The 16,593-nt window shown below is 32.1% G+C and overlaps 1 protein-coding gene across 1 annotated transcript in view; it reads right to left on the reverse strand.

Annotated features, from left to right (window-relative positions):
* Positions 1–16,593, reverse strand: part of LOC134718682 (potassium voltage-gated channel subfamily H member 7-like) — a 145,820-nt gene that overhangs the window by 18,651 nt on the left and 110,576 nt on the right. The window contains exons 3-5 of the mRNA XM_063581338.1: positions 11,134–11,613; positions 10,237–10,636; positions 7,793–7,992 (exon numbers count right to left, since the gene is read on the reverse strand). Of these exons, the coding sequence (XP_063437408.1) occupies positions 7,793–7,992; positions 10,237–10,636; positions 11,134–11,613 (1,080 nt within the window). The remainder of the gene's footprint in view (positions 1–7,792; positions 7,993–10,236; positions 10,637–11,133; positions 11,614–16,593) is intronic.

The raw sequence follows: 16,593 nt of genomic DNA on the forward strand, positions 1-16,593 counted from the left end.
GTCTATTAATTTTTGTACGCAACTAATTGTTTTAATTAACGACTGCCATTTTGAAAACGCCTGTTTTGGTATTGATATAGGCTGTTTAGCTTTTGTCGATTTGAAGTTTGTCAAATGTTGTTTATTCTCTGGTTAACTGAGCTTTTTCTGGTGTTGTGGTTTGAACGGATGTTTAGTTGTTTGTCAACGGCTGTTTTGTGTTTGTTTACGACTTTTTATTTTTTTTTATTTTGTATAGATTTGAGTACTGAAGGTCGACGATGAGATCTCAGTGAGAAACAAAGAAGTAATGAGAAAATGTGCCAAGGAAGAAGGCATATCATCCTGCTGACTGTAACATTCTGAGTTGGTCGATCTAGTAAAAACAATGGTCCAATATCATACCACATAAAACTGTTGTTACCCAGACAATACATGCTATATGTGTCGCGTGACGTTTAGCATGTTATATCAACCAATCAGACAAAGACAGCGTATACAGTGGAGATCACTTCTAACCTCTCATTAAATCTGTCAGAATCTGTCAGGAGAACTGTTCTAGGACAGTACGTAGAACTGTCAGCCTGACACCTTCTAGTCAGTTCTAGATTAGAACTGTTCTAGCTAGAACTGATTTGGTCAGTTCTAGCTAGAACAGTTTTAGACAGTTCTACCTAGAACTGATCCTGACAGTTCTACCCTAGAACTGATTTGGACAGTTCTACCTAGAACTGATCCTGACAGTTCTATCCTAGAACAGTTTTAGTCAGTTCTACTTCTAGAACAGTTCTGCGGTTAGAATTTATTACAAATTCTACGGCTAGAATTGATTTATAAATTCTACGGCTAGAATTGATTTATAAATTCGACGGCCAGAATTGATTTATAAATCCTACGGCTAAAATTGATTTTGAATTCTACGTCTAGAATTGATTTATAAGTTTTAAGAAGGCAAGCCTTTTAAGAACTATTTGTCTAAATATAAAGGCTTCGGCAAAATAGCGAATAATATTATAAAAAGTTTTGCTATTTTGCCGGTTTTATTTCAAATTTTTCGTCGGCAAGAGAACATGTTTAAGCCCGCCATATTCTGCATGTATGTGACCGTTCCAAGTCAGGAGCCTGCTATTCAGTGATTTTCTTTTGTAGATTTGTTACATAAATTATTAGTTTAACTTTCATTTTTAGAACACAAATGAAGCCGTTAATATGGGGGGGGGGGGCATTATTATTTCAATTGTTTTAAATTAATTTTGTCATTCGGCGAGTCAGGATGGCTCGTTTTACATAACAAAATTATCTGACCTTAATGTAATACGTTATTCCGGGCCAAACCAACAGGGACAGATCCAGCAGTTTTAAAGGGGGGGCAACTAAATGTCCTCATTCAAATGCAGTGATCCACTATAAACTTAAACTGATCATATTTGATTTCATCATATAAATCTATATACATTTAGCTGCACACTGCAGGAATCCAGTTTATTTTTAGGCAAGGATACCTATTATATTGGAAAACCTTGATGATTTCAAAATTTTATTTGCACTCAATTTATAGTACTAGCATGTCCACTTTTTATTTAAAATATTGAATTGTAAACAAATGTGATATCTGTTTACAATTAGTTTTCATACCTCGGACGGACCTGTTATACAAAAATCTTTTGACCGCATCAATCTAAACTGACTTAATTAATGCTCTTTCTTTCTGCAAATCTATATAGCTGCACAGTAATTCAGTTATAATTTTAGGTCAAGAGGGACTGTAAGATACAAGTTACAGCAATATTGGAAAAAATGACCTCAAAATTTTGTTCGCATGAATTTATAGAGCCAGCATGACCTCTTTTTATTCAAAGTATAGAATCTTAAACAAATATCAGTAGTTTTCATACTTCAGACTGAGTCCTGTAATAACATCTTTTGACCGCATCAACCAAAACTGACCATATTTGCTATTTTTTATGCAAGTCTATATAGTTACACAGTAATTCAGTTATAATTTTAGGTCAAGAGGGACTGTAATATAAAAGTTACAGCAATATTGGAAAACAATGACCTCAAAATTTTGTTCGCATGAATTTATAGTGCCATCATGACCTCTTTTTATTCAAAGTATTGAATCGTAAACAAATATTACTAGTTTTCATACTTCAGAATGAGTCGTGTAATAAAATCTTTTGACCGCATCAATCTAAACTGACCTTATTTGCTCTATCTTTCTGCAAATCTATATAGCTGCACAGTAATTCAGTTATAATTTTAGGTCAAGAGGGACTGTAATATACAAATTACAGCAATATTGGAAAACAATGACCTCAAAATTTTGTTTGCATGAATTTATAGTGCCAGCATGACCTCTTTTTATTCAAAGTATTGAATCGTAAACAAATATCAGTAGTTTTCATACTTCAGACTGAGTCGTGAAATCAAATCTTTTGACCGCATCAACCAAAACTGACTATATTTGCTATTTTTTATGCAAGTCCATATAGTTGCACATTACTTCAGTTATAATTTTAGGTCAAGAGGGACTGTAGTTTATAAATAACTGCAATATTGGAAATCAAGAACCACAAACAAAAAAAATGCATCGATTGAAAGTATTTCCTACTTTTATTCAAAATATCGCATCAGAAACACACATCAGTTAGTTTTCATACCTATGACTGACTCATGTAACATTGTATAATTCAAATGACAGCGTGTCCTCTTTTTATTTAAAATATTGAATTGTTAACAAATTTCAGTAGTTTTGATTTATCAGACTGAGTCGTTTTAATAAAAAAAATATTTGACCGCATCAACCAAAACTGAACATAGATTAACCCCGCCACATTATATGTGTATTTGCCTGTCCCCAGTCAGGAGCCTGTAATTCAGTGGTTGTCGTTTGTTTATGTGTTACATATTTGTTTTTCGTTCATTTTTTTACATAAATAAGGCTGTTAGTTTTCTCGTTTGAATTGTTTTGCATTGTCTTATCGGGGCCTTTTATAGCTGACTATGCGGTATGGACTTTGATCATTGTTGAAGGCTGTATGGTGACCTATAGTTGTTAATGTTTGTGTCATTTTGGTCTTTTGTGGATAGTTGTCTCATTGGCAATCATACCACATCTTCTTTTTTTATATATATTCTTTATCATGTAAATATATACGATGGCCTCATTGTTAACCAATAATATTTCTATGTCAGGACAAATATTGTATGTTAAAGACATAGGACACCAAGGATTTGTATAGTTAGACTATACAAATCCTTGACTAAGGACACCAAATTTTATCCACATCAATTTAAAGCGCCATTATTTCCTCTCTGTATCGATAATGAAGATGAAACCCACTTTTTCTAAACATGACTGATTCATATACTTTATTTTAAAATGAAAAGTACATGACTGTATAAGAAGTTTTCTTCTTGGAATACTATACTGACATACTGTTAATATAATTTGAAGAAGGACCGCAATGATTGGTTTTGTTTGTAGCCTAACGTCCAGTGGCATATATTTCATTCATGTTCAGATCAAGTATATTTTTCTGACGTTCCAGACTCCCAGATATTATTCATAATCGTTATGGATATCCGATAATTGTGGCAACGAGATAATGCAAATGTACACAGTTTTTTTTACGTTTAACAATGGTCACTGTTTTCATTAATCCCATAATTCATCCACTGTACAATTTTCGTATGAACATTATTTTGTCAAAACAGAATCCTAAATCATGAATGTAAATCCAAGGCAAACAAGGTAAATTAAGATTAAATTTCCTTGAATATAAATGCAGAGTTATTTAAATACGGGGAACGAAGAAATGTAAACAATGATGTTTCATTTGCAATCTTATAAAAATGTTTCTCCGATTAGTTGGATAACCTCCTATCCACTTCGATATTTGTACATGTAACTTTTGATCAGTAAAAACATATAGAAAAATCTGCTATTATATATCGTAAAGTAATTGAAACTGATTTTTTTCTAAATTCTAAAGTTTCTTCTAAATTCTAAAGTGGCTTTTCTGTAGTGACGTCATTTAGAACTGTTCTTCAGTCCTGACTGATTTGGTCAGTTCTGCTGACAGTTCTACGGTTAGAACTGATTTGGTCAGTTCTACCTAGAACAGTTTTAGACAGTTCTACCCTAGAACTGATCCTGACAGTTCTACCTAGAACTGATTTAGTCAGTTCTACCTAGAACTGATCCTGACAGTTCTACCTAGAACAGTTCTAGGGTAGAACTGTTCTAGCTAGAACTGTTCTAGGACAGGTTAGAACAGTTCTATGACAGATTATTCTGACAGTTCTAATGAGAGGTTAGAAGTGATCTCCACTGTAGCAACCAACCAGATAACAGTGGACAAATTCATTTTAAATCCATCTTTGTTGTCTACCCATGAACAGCAAACGTCAAAAGAGAGACATTGGACCTTTATAATCATACGTTAAAGTATGGACTATTATCTTCGTCCTATACATTTCTAAGATTATGATTGGTTAAAAGAGACCTCGTGGTGACCGTGTATATTCCGTATTAGGTTATTAGGGAGGGCCGGGCTTATTTCAATACACGGTTAGTAGTGGATTTACAACTTAGGCCCTGTTTGATTATTTAAAAGTATTGAAAGTTCTGTTGAATGTTGTTATATCAAGGTTGATAACAGATATTTATATATTTACATAATGTTTTTTTAGTGCAGACCAATTAAAGAAGGTTCTTAAAATTGAATACTTGAACACTTTAATACTTTAATACAGAAATAAGAAGATGTGTTATGATAGCAAATAATACCACTTTAGTCTAAATTCAACAAATAAAAATAGTCGGTAAGATAAATTCGTTACATATAATGTAACTAATGATGTTATGACACACTGACCAACGAACAAATTCAAACCGAATTAGGCGATATTGAAGGAGTAATATTGTTCGAGCATGCAAAATAAAATTATAGTTTGTATTAACTTGTTACAAATGAACTAGTTTTTTTCACTGCTATTGTACTTTGTCACTAAGTCATCCTTGAGAAAAAAAAATGACTTTCAAACATTCTAAAATAGAGTTAAACTCCAAAATTGTATCGCTCCAATAATGCATTTCAGAGTGTCTTCATGCAGCTAGCTATGCATCGAAACCTTTCGAAGAAAAATAACCGTAATCAGATTTCAAACTTAAGGTATTAATCCAATTTAAATTCAACGCATATAACGTGCTAACGCTTTAACGTGTTTCACTCAAATCTTGTCTCAAATGTTACAGGTCTCATTCGATTAGTGCTTTAAGTAATTTATGCAATTACCAAAATGGGAAAAACATTTCGTTATTGACATTTAGAAATCAAAACTTGTTATGTAAATGCCAATACAATAGGATAAGAAAATTCAAGAAATTAACTTGGTTTTTAGTGACAAATAATGCTTACTACATGTAAGACGAATCTTTAGATTTGTATATCGCACGTTTAAAAATACTTGCAGTAAATGCAAAATTTGTTAATACAGTTTATTTGTTAAACTTTACTTTATCATTCTACTAAACCCAATTCCGTCACGTATTTATGGCATGGTCATATGTTGTTTTTAGTTATTTAGTACTTATTTGGTAGACAATCTGGTGTTTTTTGAAGATAATTGAAAGTCTCTGTAAAAAAAATTGTAAAATCTCGATTAAGACCTTGTGATAAATACATGTATACATATTGTGTTGTCGTCGTTGGGTAGCTATCTCTTTGACGTTTTTCCCAAGGTCTCTATATTGTCCCCAAGAATATTTTGGTAACATTCTAAAAATAACATTCTAATATGACGTTATTACGCTTTGTAAACAAAGTTCTCATGAGAATAAAAAATATGTTTGACACATGCGCACGAACTTACTGTGTATATTAACGTTATTTCCATCGTTATCCTTTTAAATCTATACATTTAAGCAGCTAGCATAAACTTTTGTTAATATATATTTTTATAAAACAACATATATTTACCCTGCTCTTAGTTTTAAAACTTATCGAATATAAAATGTAATGCACAGACTCTTCGGGGAGGAAACAGGAAAAGCCAAACATTTTAACGGTATTTTCGTACGCTTCGACCTATAAAAATACTGTATTTGTCCTATTAGAATCGAAATAATTCCTTTGTGTAATGCTCTATGCTCATTTTAACATGGGTAGGCATTATGTTTGACCACATTTTACACCTCGCTAACGCTCAGTGTAAAATATCGACAAATATAATGCCTACCCATGTTACAATGAGCATAGAGCATTACACGACGGAATTATTTCTTAATTTACTACTTAGAACTTCTGTTTCCGTGTTAAAAATATCATAGAAAAAAATATATACAAGTTACATGTACAACCTTCTTTTCTAAGGTAAGTCCTATAGAAGACGGATATGTACAGTATCCAAGGTGATGTTATTTTTTATAAACATGTATCGGAAGATTCTAATCTTTATTAACAAATTACAATGAATACGTAGAGGAATGTCCAATTGTTATAACTGATTTTGTGTGAACAAAAAATCACAGTATTATACTTGCTGTGAGTCACACTTGAAGTTGTCAATTTGTTGTACTTCATCGAAACTAATATATTCTAATATGTTCGTAAACAAATTCAACATTGAGTTTAATTAAATTTGAAACTTTAAGGTTAATTCATGATTGAAATTAAAGTTAATTTAAAACTTCAAATTATGTTTTAAACTTTTTCTCTCTTTTTCTCGACATTTTCGAAGGTTACATGACATCATTTGTTCGAAGCTTTCACTTAAATTGAAGAAATAAATCTGAATTGTACAATGAAACCAAAGTCTGTTACGTAATCAAGAAGTAAGTTAACGCGCACTTCTCGCGAGAATCAATGAACCCTACTTACCAATATCACAGTAAGATATTATATAATAAAAATGCTGTAAAATGTAAACGAATTTATAACAAAAATGGCGATAGTGAAAATTTAACATTTTTTATAATACATAGATGATAGGATTTGGGGTACACATTTTTGTAGACTTTGGTGGATGAAGGCGAACTACGAATTTAAACGTTCAGAAATTCTAATTTTCTGTAGACTACTACGCAAAAATTGACAAAACCACGAAATGTAATAAATATCCAACAACATATAATTTCCCTCAAGCCACGAAAATAAATGAATCTACAATAATGTAATCAGATGGTGAAGCCCGGATGTTGAATTAATTATGCAAATGTATTATAAAGCGCCAACGACATGTAGTTGTGGGGGAGTTTGACTGATAAAAGTATACCTGAATCAGCCTAATTATTATCTTCCAAATATTGTTCACTGACTGTTCTGGGTTAAGAAAAATCCTAGTTCGACTCTTAATAGCCCTTTTATAATTTTGTTTGACTCAACGTTCACCACACTGCCTGTGAATATCCTTATATAAGCGAACGGCTTATTTTTTTTTTTATCGGTAATTCGTATATTTTCCCTTTGATTTTACTGCCTTATATTTTCGAGTATCAACGTACTGGCTGAATCACTGAAAGTATTAGGCAATATAAAGTGTGACGTCATAATTACAGATAAACAGAATGATAGGTAAGTTCGTTTTTGATACTGACTATATCATGTGGAATATCTCAACTCGCTCTAACGGGCTTGTCTAGATATTTCACATGATATAGTCAGTTTCAAAAACGAAACTACCTATTATGCTATATGTATCTTACATAAACCTTTGAATCCATGGCGTCAGACAGTTAAAAAAAGCTTTTGTACGTCAAATATATCTTCAACATCGTTAATTAAAAATTCTTCATTTAAGTACTTACATTGTTCATATCTATTCCATTCGTGTATGACCACGTGTGTTGGAATGACTCCTGTAAACGGGTGGCTAGGTTTTTAGGTAAATGATGAAACCCAATGAATTCCTTAATACTCTGGACTTTCTCGTGGAATTCATCAGATCCTTGGTACACTCGTAACATAATGGATGAAACGTTACCGAATATAGCAGCACTCAGTAATGCTGAAAATATACAAAAGAACAGTAACTACATGAATATTACACGTAAGTCTCATTTTTAATATTTATGCCCCATATATGGGCATTATGTTTTCTGGTCTGTGCGTCCGTATATTTTTTTAACGCCACATGGGCATTATGTTTGTAGTCTGTGCGTCCGTCCGTTTATCCGTCCGTTCGTCCGTCCGTCTGTTCATCTTCAGGTTAAAGTTTTTAGTCAAGGTAGTTTTTGATGAAGTTGAAGTCCAATCAACTTGAAACTAGGTTAACATGTTACCGATGATATGATCTTTCTAATTTAATGCCAAATATGAGATTTTATCCCATTTTCATGATCTACTGAACATAGAAAATGATAGTGCGGATTGGGAATCCATGTACTTGGGGAACATTCTTATTATATGTATTATTATATAGTTATGTACTTGTAACGCCAGTTTGCCGTCGATTTATGTTGTGCGAGATATTTTTTTCTGTTTACTGGCTGTGTTATCTTAAATAGTAATTCACAGTATAACAACTCAATATGAGTATGTAATTTGAGATTTTAACATAAGATGGTCATATATTAAATGCAGAAAGAAAGCTGAAAAACGCCATTCCTCGAATTACTGTTTGATTTTTATAAAAAATACTTGCAAATTGCTTCAAAATGGTTTTAAAAAAGTCGGTGTTTTCAAAATGGTTTAAAAAAGGCGGAAAATACCAAGGCCAAGTACATTAAATACTCATAGTTCGAAGACAACTGACAACACCATTGTAATGAAGAAAAGCATCAAAAAGATGTATAAGTAAAAAAAACGCCATATGTAGAATTAAAGTCTGTTAAAATAGAACCCAACTAAACCGGGGGTGAATTCAGGTGCCCGAGAGTGTGAGCAGACCCTGCTCTATTAGTGACACCCGTCGTGATGTTTTTTAGTACATCGTTTGACTCGTTTACATTCAAATTCCTCTCAGAATAAAATTGAATCCATTTATACAATTTATTGACCCTGACATCTAACACATTCTAATGGTTTATACCACTACTCGCCAGTAATTTTAAAAATCGACAACATAATTTAGAGTAACGATCAGCACTGTTCTAATAAAACTGACAGTGATTGTATCTTTCACCGATATTGAAAACAAATCTTTACAGACTAGACATTTCAAACTCACAACAAGGTTTATCATGCTCATTCCCTTTAATTAATTGTTAAATGTGAGACGTTGGCACTAGCAATATAATTACAATCTTCGGACGTGTAAAAAGTAACTGTTTTTATTGGATTCAGAAATACAATACGAATATTTATCAAATGTTTCAATAACTTTGCATTTTACTTGTCGAAAATGTCATACATTAGAAAGACATGAAAATTTAACCGCGAGATCTGATAAGAAAATACGAACGGACCGGATATTTTGAAGTGCGAAAATATATTCTTTTAGGGGTAGATGTTAATCAATCAATGATGTAGAAAACGCTTGTACTATATAGATATAGGAAGATGTGGCATGAGTGCCAATGAGACAACTCTACATCCAAGTCACAATTTATAAAAGTAAACCATTATAGATTAAAATACGGTCTTCAACACGAAGTCTAGGCTCACACCGAACAGCAAGCTATAAAGGGCCCCAAAAATTATTAGTGTAAAACAATTCAAACGGGAAAACCAACGGTCTATGCAAAAACATAAAGAGAAACGAGATGAACTTTTGAACGATATAAACAAACAACAAACTTAGAACAGTGGGATTAAACGTTTTATAGTACAAAACCTTCTCCATTTGCTGAAACAGTTGTATAACATCACCACATAGATTTTTCTTTTAAAAGATGTACCATTCAACGTACAAGTTACAAAGAATGAAAAATATATATATACACGTAAGGTTTTCATTTTCTCTCTCATTTTTACGCAGTGCCGTTATGTCTGCACTGTATTAGAATTAAATCCATGTGACCATTTCAATTTAACAAAGTTGTTTGATTTCAATTTCACGCAGAAAAGAAAGTCGCTACAGAATTTACAACCTTTTCAATGACAACGCTTGGCGTACAATGATCCTACAGCAACGCTCTACTATACATATTTAAGCTCTTTTGATTGTGTTGCTTTCATGTACATTGCAGTTGTTATTCTTCGTTAGATCAAACAAAAGATTTTATTTTTACTTTAACAATTGCATGGACAAAAAAAAAGGGATTTCAGATAATTGAAAAAAAAAATGAATTTTCTAATCAATTATACTTACAACCAAGTAACATTGCAAAAATAGCAAATATTTTCTCTGCGTTCGTCACAGGAGCAATGTTGCCAAATCCAATACTTGTCAATGTCGTAAAAGTAAAATACAAAGCGGTGATATATTTTGACCTGATCGTAGGCCCACTCAGTGTGTTATTAACCATGTACGGCCTATTACATTGTTTCGCTAGAACATCCAACCAGCTGATCTCAGCGACTAGGGTCGGACGCTCGAAGTACGCAATTGCATAAAAAATACAGGCTAACCAATGTGCTATCAAGGTGAAGGATACCATCAGCAACATCAACACAGCTGCTCCGTATTCGGCAAATTGTTCGATTCTGCGCAGAACACGAAGAAGACGTAGAAGTCTAGCTAGTTTTAAAAATCCTGCAATTGTCATTGTCTGAAATAAATAAATTTGAGTGCATTATTAATTAAGATAAAAAAAACTGTGCATAAGAATTGTTTTTTTTTGGTTGGATTAGATACTTTCAAGCTATAAGTTTTTTATTTTATTTTGTTTGTGTTCTCGTTTCGTCCTTCATTGGAATATTGTATGGTCAAACTCGTTAACTAATTTGCATTCGATGACTCGCTTCAAGAGATTAACAACACTGAGTAGAAAGAAAAAATCTGATTGAACATGAATGATTTTAAGGCTAAAAAGGTCTAAAACATTTAGAGCGTTTATTTTTATCATTTCTATTTTCGACTTATAACTTTAAATATCCTTTTTAAAACATACCAGCCAAGCACAGAAGGTATAAGAGATACCAAAGGCCGCCGGCCTTTGGTATCTCTTATACCTTCTGTGCTTGGCTGGTATGTTTTGATCATTAAACAAGAGTATAATCCTCATATCTCTTTATATGGAATACGAAACTATTATATATTATTTACCTGACTATTTCCAGAACCAAACAATAACAGATCAAATGGAATGGCTGCTATGGTATCTATCACAAACCATCCTTTAACATAATTTTTAGCTATTTTCTTAGCACATATCACAACTTCACCATTATGTAAATATGTCGTCCTAAAATTTATCACAATATCAGCTATAAACATTAGATCTACTATCAAATCAATTAAAACTAATGGATCGGCTTTCGTATTTTCGTCACTTTGGGAACGAGTCCAAGAGTTCCGATTGAGTCTCATCCGAGTCTCATCTTCGTTTAACAGGAATGCGACAACGTAGGGAGTAAATACTGCAGTGTAAAGAACTAATATCAACACGATCCAATCCCAAACGGCTTTGAATGGTGAATAATGAAGTATGATAAATTTGGCGGGTTGCTGTCGTTGCATTTTACTGACTGGTACCTGTTCCAGAAAATTGAAATCTTCACTTGTAGTGTCTTTATCACGGTCTGTCTGGAAAATAAAAGCAGATCTCTTAAAATTAATAAAGTTATGATGTTATAAAACGCACCTTTTGTCAGCTAATCCCTGTCTGATATCTAAAATTGTTACATGTATAAAGTGATAAAGCACTTCGCTAATATAACTACGTTTTTAAATCATATTTGCAAGTCAAGAATTAATTTTGTGTATCATTATAATAGTATTTAAATTATATACTAGTGTAGCGTAGTGTATATTGTATATAATAAAATTACCAAAACCGACGAAGTCTTTTAATTCAGTTGTTGTCGTTTGTTTCATGTGTTACATATTTGTTTTTCGTTCATTTTTTTACATTAGTAAGGCCGTTAGTTTTCTCGTTTGAATTGATTTACATTGTCTTTTATAGCTGACTATACGGTATGGGCTTTGTTCATTGTTGAAGGCCGTACGGTGACATATAGTTATTAACTTCTGTGTCATTTGGTCTTTTGTGGATAGTTGTCTCATTAGCAATCATACCACATCTTCTTTTTTATATTTCAAATAGTCGACTTACACCTTATTCTGACTGATCAGTTTAGGTTCTGGTTGGTAAAACGTTTTTGTGCTAGTTCACGTTTTAAAATTACAATAGAGGGTTTTCTGCCAGTTTTAGTAATTGATATTTTTACAAACATTATGTGTCACGCGCACCAAATCATAATTATCGTGTTTTTGATGATTTTTATCACGTAAAAATGACGTTTGTTTTTGTTGCAGTTAAGTGTATAATGTGATTCCGTTGTTTTGATTCTATGGTTGATGTGTTTCCATCAGTTTTGGCTTGTTTTTGTGATTGTGTTTTAGTTAATGATTCGGATTTGTTTTCGCTAAATCGAATTATGACTATTGAACAGGAGTATACTATACTGTTGCCTTTATTGAAATGATTATAACGACTGAAGCCACTGCTGGTCAACTGTAACCTATGGTTCAAAGATGTTATCACTTGCATGATTCAAATTATTCTTATTGTAAAATTCAAAGTGTTAGCTTTGTTTAATATAGGTACAACATCGATATATTTATTTAAATGAATTGCCTCGATAAACAGAAACATACATATTATCTATAATAAGCTACAGTGCTATAAACACTCCTCATCATGACCGAAAGTAAACCTCTCAATTCGTATTTTAGGTAAATGCCCTTCGTAATTGTTCGATAATTTACGATACGATATGACTATTTAAGAAACTAATCTATTTAATTAAACAAATTAAAACGCTGGACTCAATGATTCACATCTGCACATAGATCATTTAATTGGCGATAATAAGCATTTAATCATATTTGTGTAATTCAATAATCGTAACATTATACTAGATTGAATCTTGTCTAGTCAGAGCAAAATGTAAATAGAAGAAACAGATAGCTTTGTCTATTGCAGTCCTCAGTGTATTGAAAGTCCGCTTAGGTCAACAATAAAACATATGGCTTTGTCTGTTGTTATCCCTAGCGTGTTGAAAATCCGCTTATGTCACTAATAAAAAGTGAAGTTCATAGCAATATATCAACAATAGACCCATCTGTTACATGCAATTTTTAATTGAATTTGATTGAATGTACTCTTAACGTCTTTTCTGGACATGAAAAAAGTAAAATCACAAAAATACTGAACTCAGAGGAAAATCAATACGGAAAGTCCATAATCACATGGCAAAATTAAATAACAAAACGCATCAAAAACGAATAGACAAGAACTGTCATATTCCCGACTTGGTACAGGCATTTTCAAATGTAGAAAACGATGGATTAAACCTGGTTCTATAGCACTAACCCTCTCTTTAATAACAGTCTCATCAAATTCCGTTATATTTACATGATACGTTAAATAAACAGTCACAATTAATAAAATAGTCAACATATGGGTACATCAGTCATCATCGCATAACAATTATAAAAGGGACAATTGTATAGTGAAAACGGTTTGAATGTATTGTAATAGTCAGCATGCTGTAGTTGTGACAGATTGTTATTTTAGAGTAGAATGTAAATTGTAGTACTATTTGATGACTTGCAGACTTGAACTTTGAAAATATAATTGTACTTCAGTCAACTTAAAGTGGTACCTAACACTACAGGGAGATAACTCTGTAAAATCAGCTAAACGTTTTAATTACGTTGTGTTTTAAGGGAATATTAAGCTTCTCTGTGATCAAAATAAGTGTTTGTCAAACTGCTATATAACCAGTGTATTTTTGCTGATAAAACGGTTGGTTCAAATCTTTTGAAACTTTACATTTTTGTCAAAGGGTCAAAGTAAATACTCTGTCAAAATTTTATGAAAATTAAACGAGCCAAATAAATTTTTCCCGAAGGTGTTGGGTACCACCTTAACTGGGTCAAACATTGTCCGAAGAATTTTCACTGTATTTGATCGACGCTTACACCAGTTAATACAACACATAATGATTCTTGTATAGATGCATACGCATCGTGTTCATGCGATATATGATTTTAACAAAATGTTTATGTTTTTTAAAATTGAAATGATTTACAAAAAGAACCAGAAGAAAGAAAAGAGAGAATCAAAACTCATAATCTATTGGTCAAAGGGATATCGACAACATAATTGCAAAATACGAAAAAAAGATGAACGATAAAAGAGATAGTAAATTTTACAAAATCTTATTATATTAAAAAAAATGAACAAGACAAACCCAAGCAAAAAACGGAGTTAATGTAATGTGATTAGGAGGTGAAGGCAACTTCCGATCCGTGGACATACTTATAGATGATATTTGCGCAGCAAAGTGAGAAAAGTTATCGAGTTCAGGTGACCAATGATAATCTGTTTATCAACTTTATTTTTACTTATGACGACTATGGTATCAACATTAACATCGGCACATGCGCCCTTTTTATATCGATAATTTGTCATATCACTGTAATGTGTTGCTAAAAAGATTATAAGCCAGTAAGATCAACGAACAATTTCACAAAACAGGGATGCTAGTGTAAACTGACATTACAGAAGGGAACAAAGTCCAACCCAATATGTAATACAGTTTCTGTTATCATGTCAACTTATGTCCCAAAATCATGTGTTCGACTGTCCCTTTGTTATCTTTCGTCCCTCCTTTACAAAAAAATCATAAACGTTAAGTTTTCTTGCCAAAAAAAAAAACCCTTTCGACATAAACATATATCATCAAACAATCATCTATTTTGTGTAATCGTGAATTTTGGTGAAGCAATAATAAAGGATGAAACGTACTTATATTTTTCATACACACACATATCCGCTGTATCGAACAAATTATTTGCCATAAGAATACATCACACTGAACTTGGCTCACTATCAATAATGAATAAGGTGACCGACTTGTTCGACCGTATTTTCACCTTTGACATAATCGATACTTTATCTAATGTTGAATTTTGTTAAAACATCTACTCATAAAACCGCTTTAGAAACTGAAAGAAGATTTCAAGCAACCTTTTATTGAACGATTACTACTGCAATGACATCTGTGTATGTCCAATACATTGCCAGTCGAATTCCCTAGTTCTTATAGAAGACCTATCGTTGTTCCAAAATTGGTTGAACGTTCTAAAGCTGATTTGTAATTGCCTATATCCAAGTTACTAGTATCCGACATTATACCCATCTACAATCACACATGAAGATTAAAACAAAACAAAATCAAATGTTGGTACTGTCCTAATAAAAACATCATATCTCATTTCATTTCAACAAATTATTTATCAAACTTTTGAAATTATCGACCTATAGTTGGCAAATGCAATCACATGCATTTATAAATAATTATTCTCAAAACTTCATGTATACGATATGCCTATATCATTTTTTTAACTGTAAGGTATAGCAAATTCGTTGTATAATACAAAGAGGTATATTACATATCTGTTATACAAAACTTACACATTTAAGTTTGAATTTATTTTGTACCTTCCTGGTTGATTTACCAGATTTGAACATCGGAAAACAAACTCAGCATTGATATGACCTCCCATGTAACTTGTTTTCTATCTGAGCTAAAATTTTACCCTTACACAATGAGAGTATTGACACATTCATTGGAAGTATCATTGGTTTGGATAAACATTTCTCTCTTTCTATACATTCACATACACTAAAATTCTACGCTTTTCACATTCACATGTGTCTGTCCATTGATCTCGTCCGAATAGATGCAGTTGTTATTGTCGTTGGCTTTTTTTCTAGATAGTATATTGGTTCAAAGGCTTCCTAATTGATTTGGTTTCCAATTTTCAGAATTCGGTTACCACTTATTTTGACCAACACACTTCCGGGTAATAAATTATAAGTCTGGTTTCTCTAATGATTTGTTTTTTGTAAGGTTTTCAGTTGTATTTGATTTATTCATTCTGAGATCGTACTCACATATCTATCGATGAAAACTGCATTTAGTGTAACTATACCTCGAAATGTTTATTGCGAACTTTAAAAGTGGAATCGGTTTTAAGAGTACCAAAACGATGCTTTTTCGATTCGATCATATATGAGATCTATTTATTCACCTATCATGCATTATAATGTTAGTATTTTATGGCATGACTTTGTGTATGTGTACATATTGTATAGAGGTCTTCACACTATATTATGTTATCAATTGCTCCAGGTTTATAACAACTGTGAATAGATATGAAACACATTACCAAAGATCAGCAACTATTCCTTATATAAAGAAAATGCCAATAAAATAATTCTACAAGAGAAAAAAATTAACAAAATATATTTTAATTATAAGAAAAAAATCATTTAACATTAAGATATTATTTATAAAGATAACCATTGCATGGTTTTGTAATTCAGATTATTTTTGTCCAATTCATACAAAATCATGAGTATGGCAACACGAATGGTTGTGAGAATTTAATCAAACAAATAAAAGAGATAGCCGGAAGCCGTCATTACTTAGTAATTTCATCAAGGCTAACCGAGGTCACAGATCGTAATTTCATATATAATAAAATTAC

The sequence above is a fragment of the Mytilus trossulus genome, chromosome 5, assembly GCF_036588685.1.
Source record: "Mytilus trossulus isolate FHL-02 chromosome 5, PNRI_Mtr1.1.1.hap1, whole genome shotgun sequence".
Lineage (NCBI taxonomy): Eukaryota > Metazoa > Mollusca > Bivalvia > Mytilida > Mytilidae > Mytilus > Mytilus trossulus.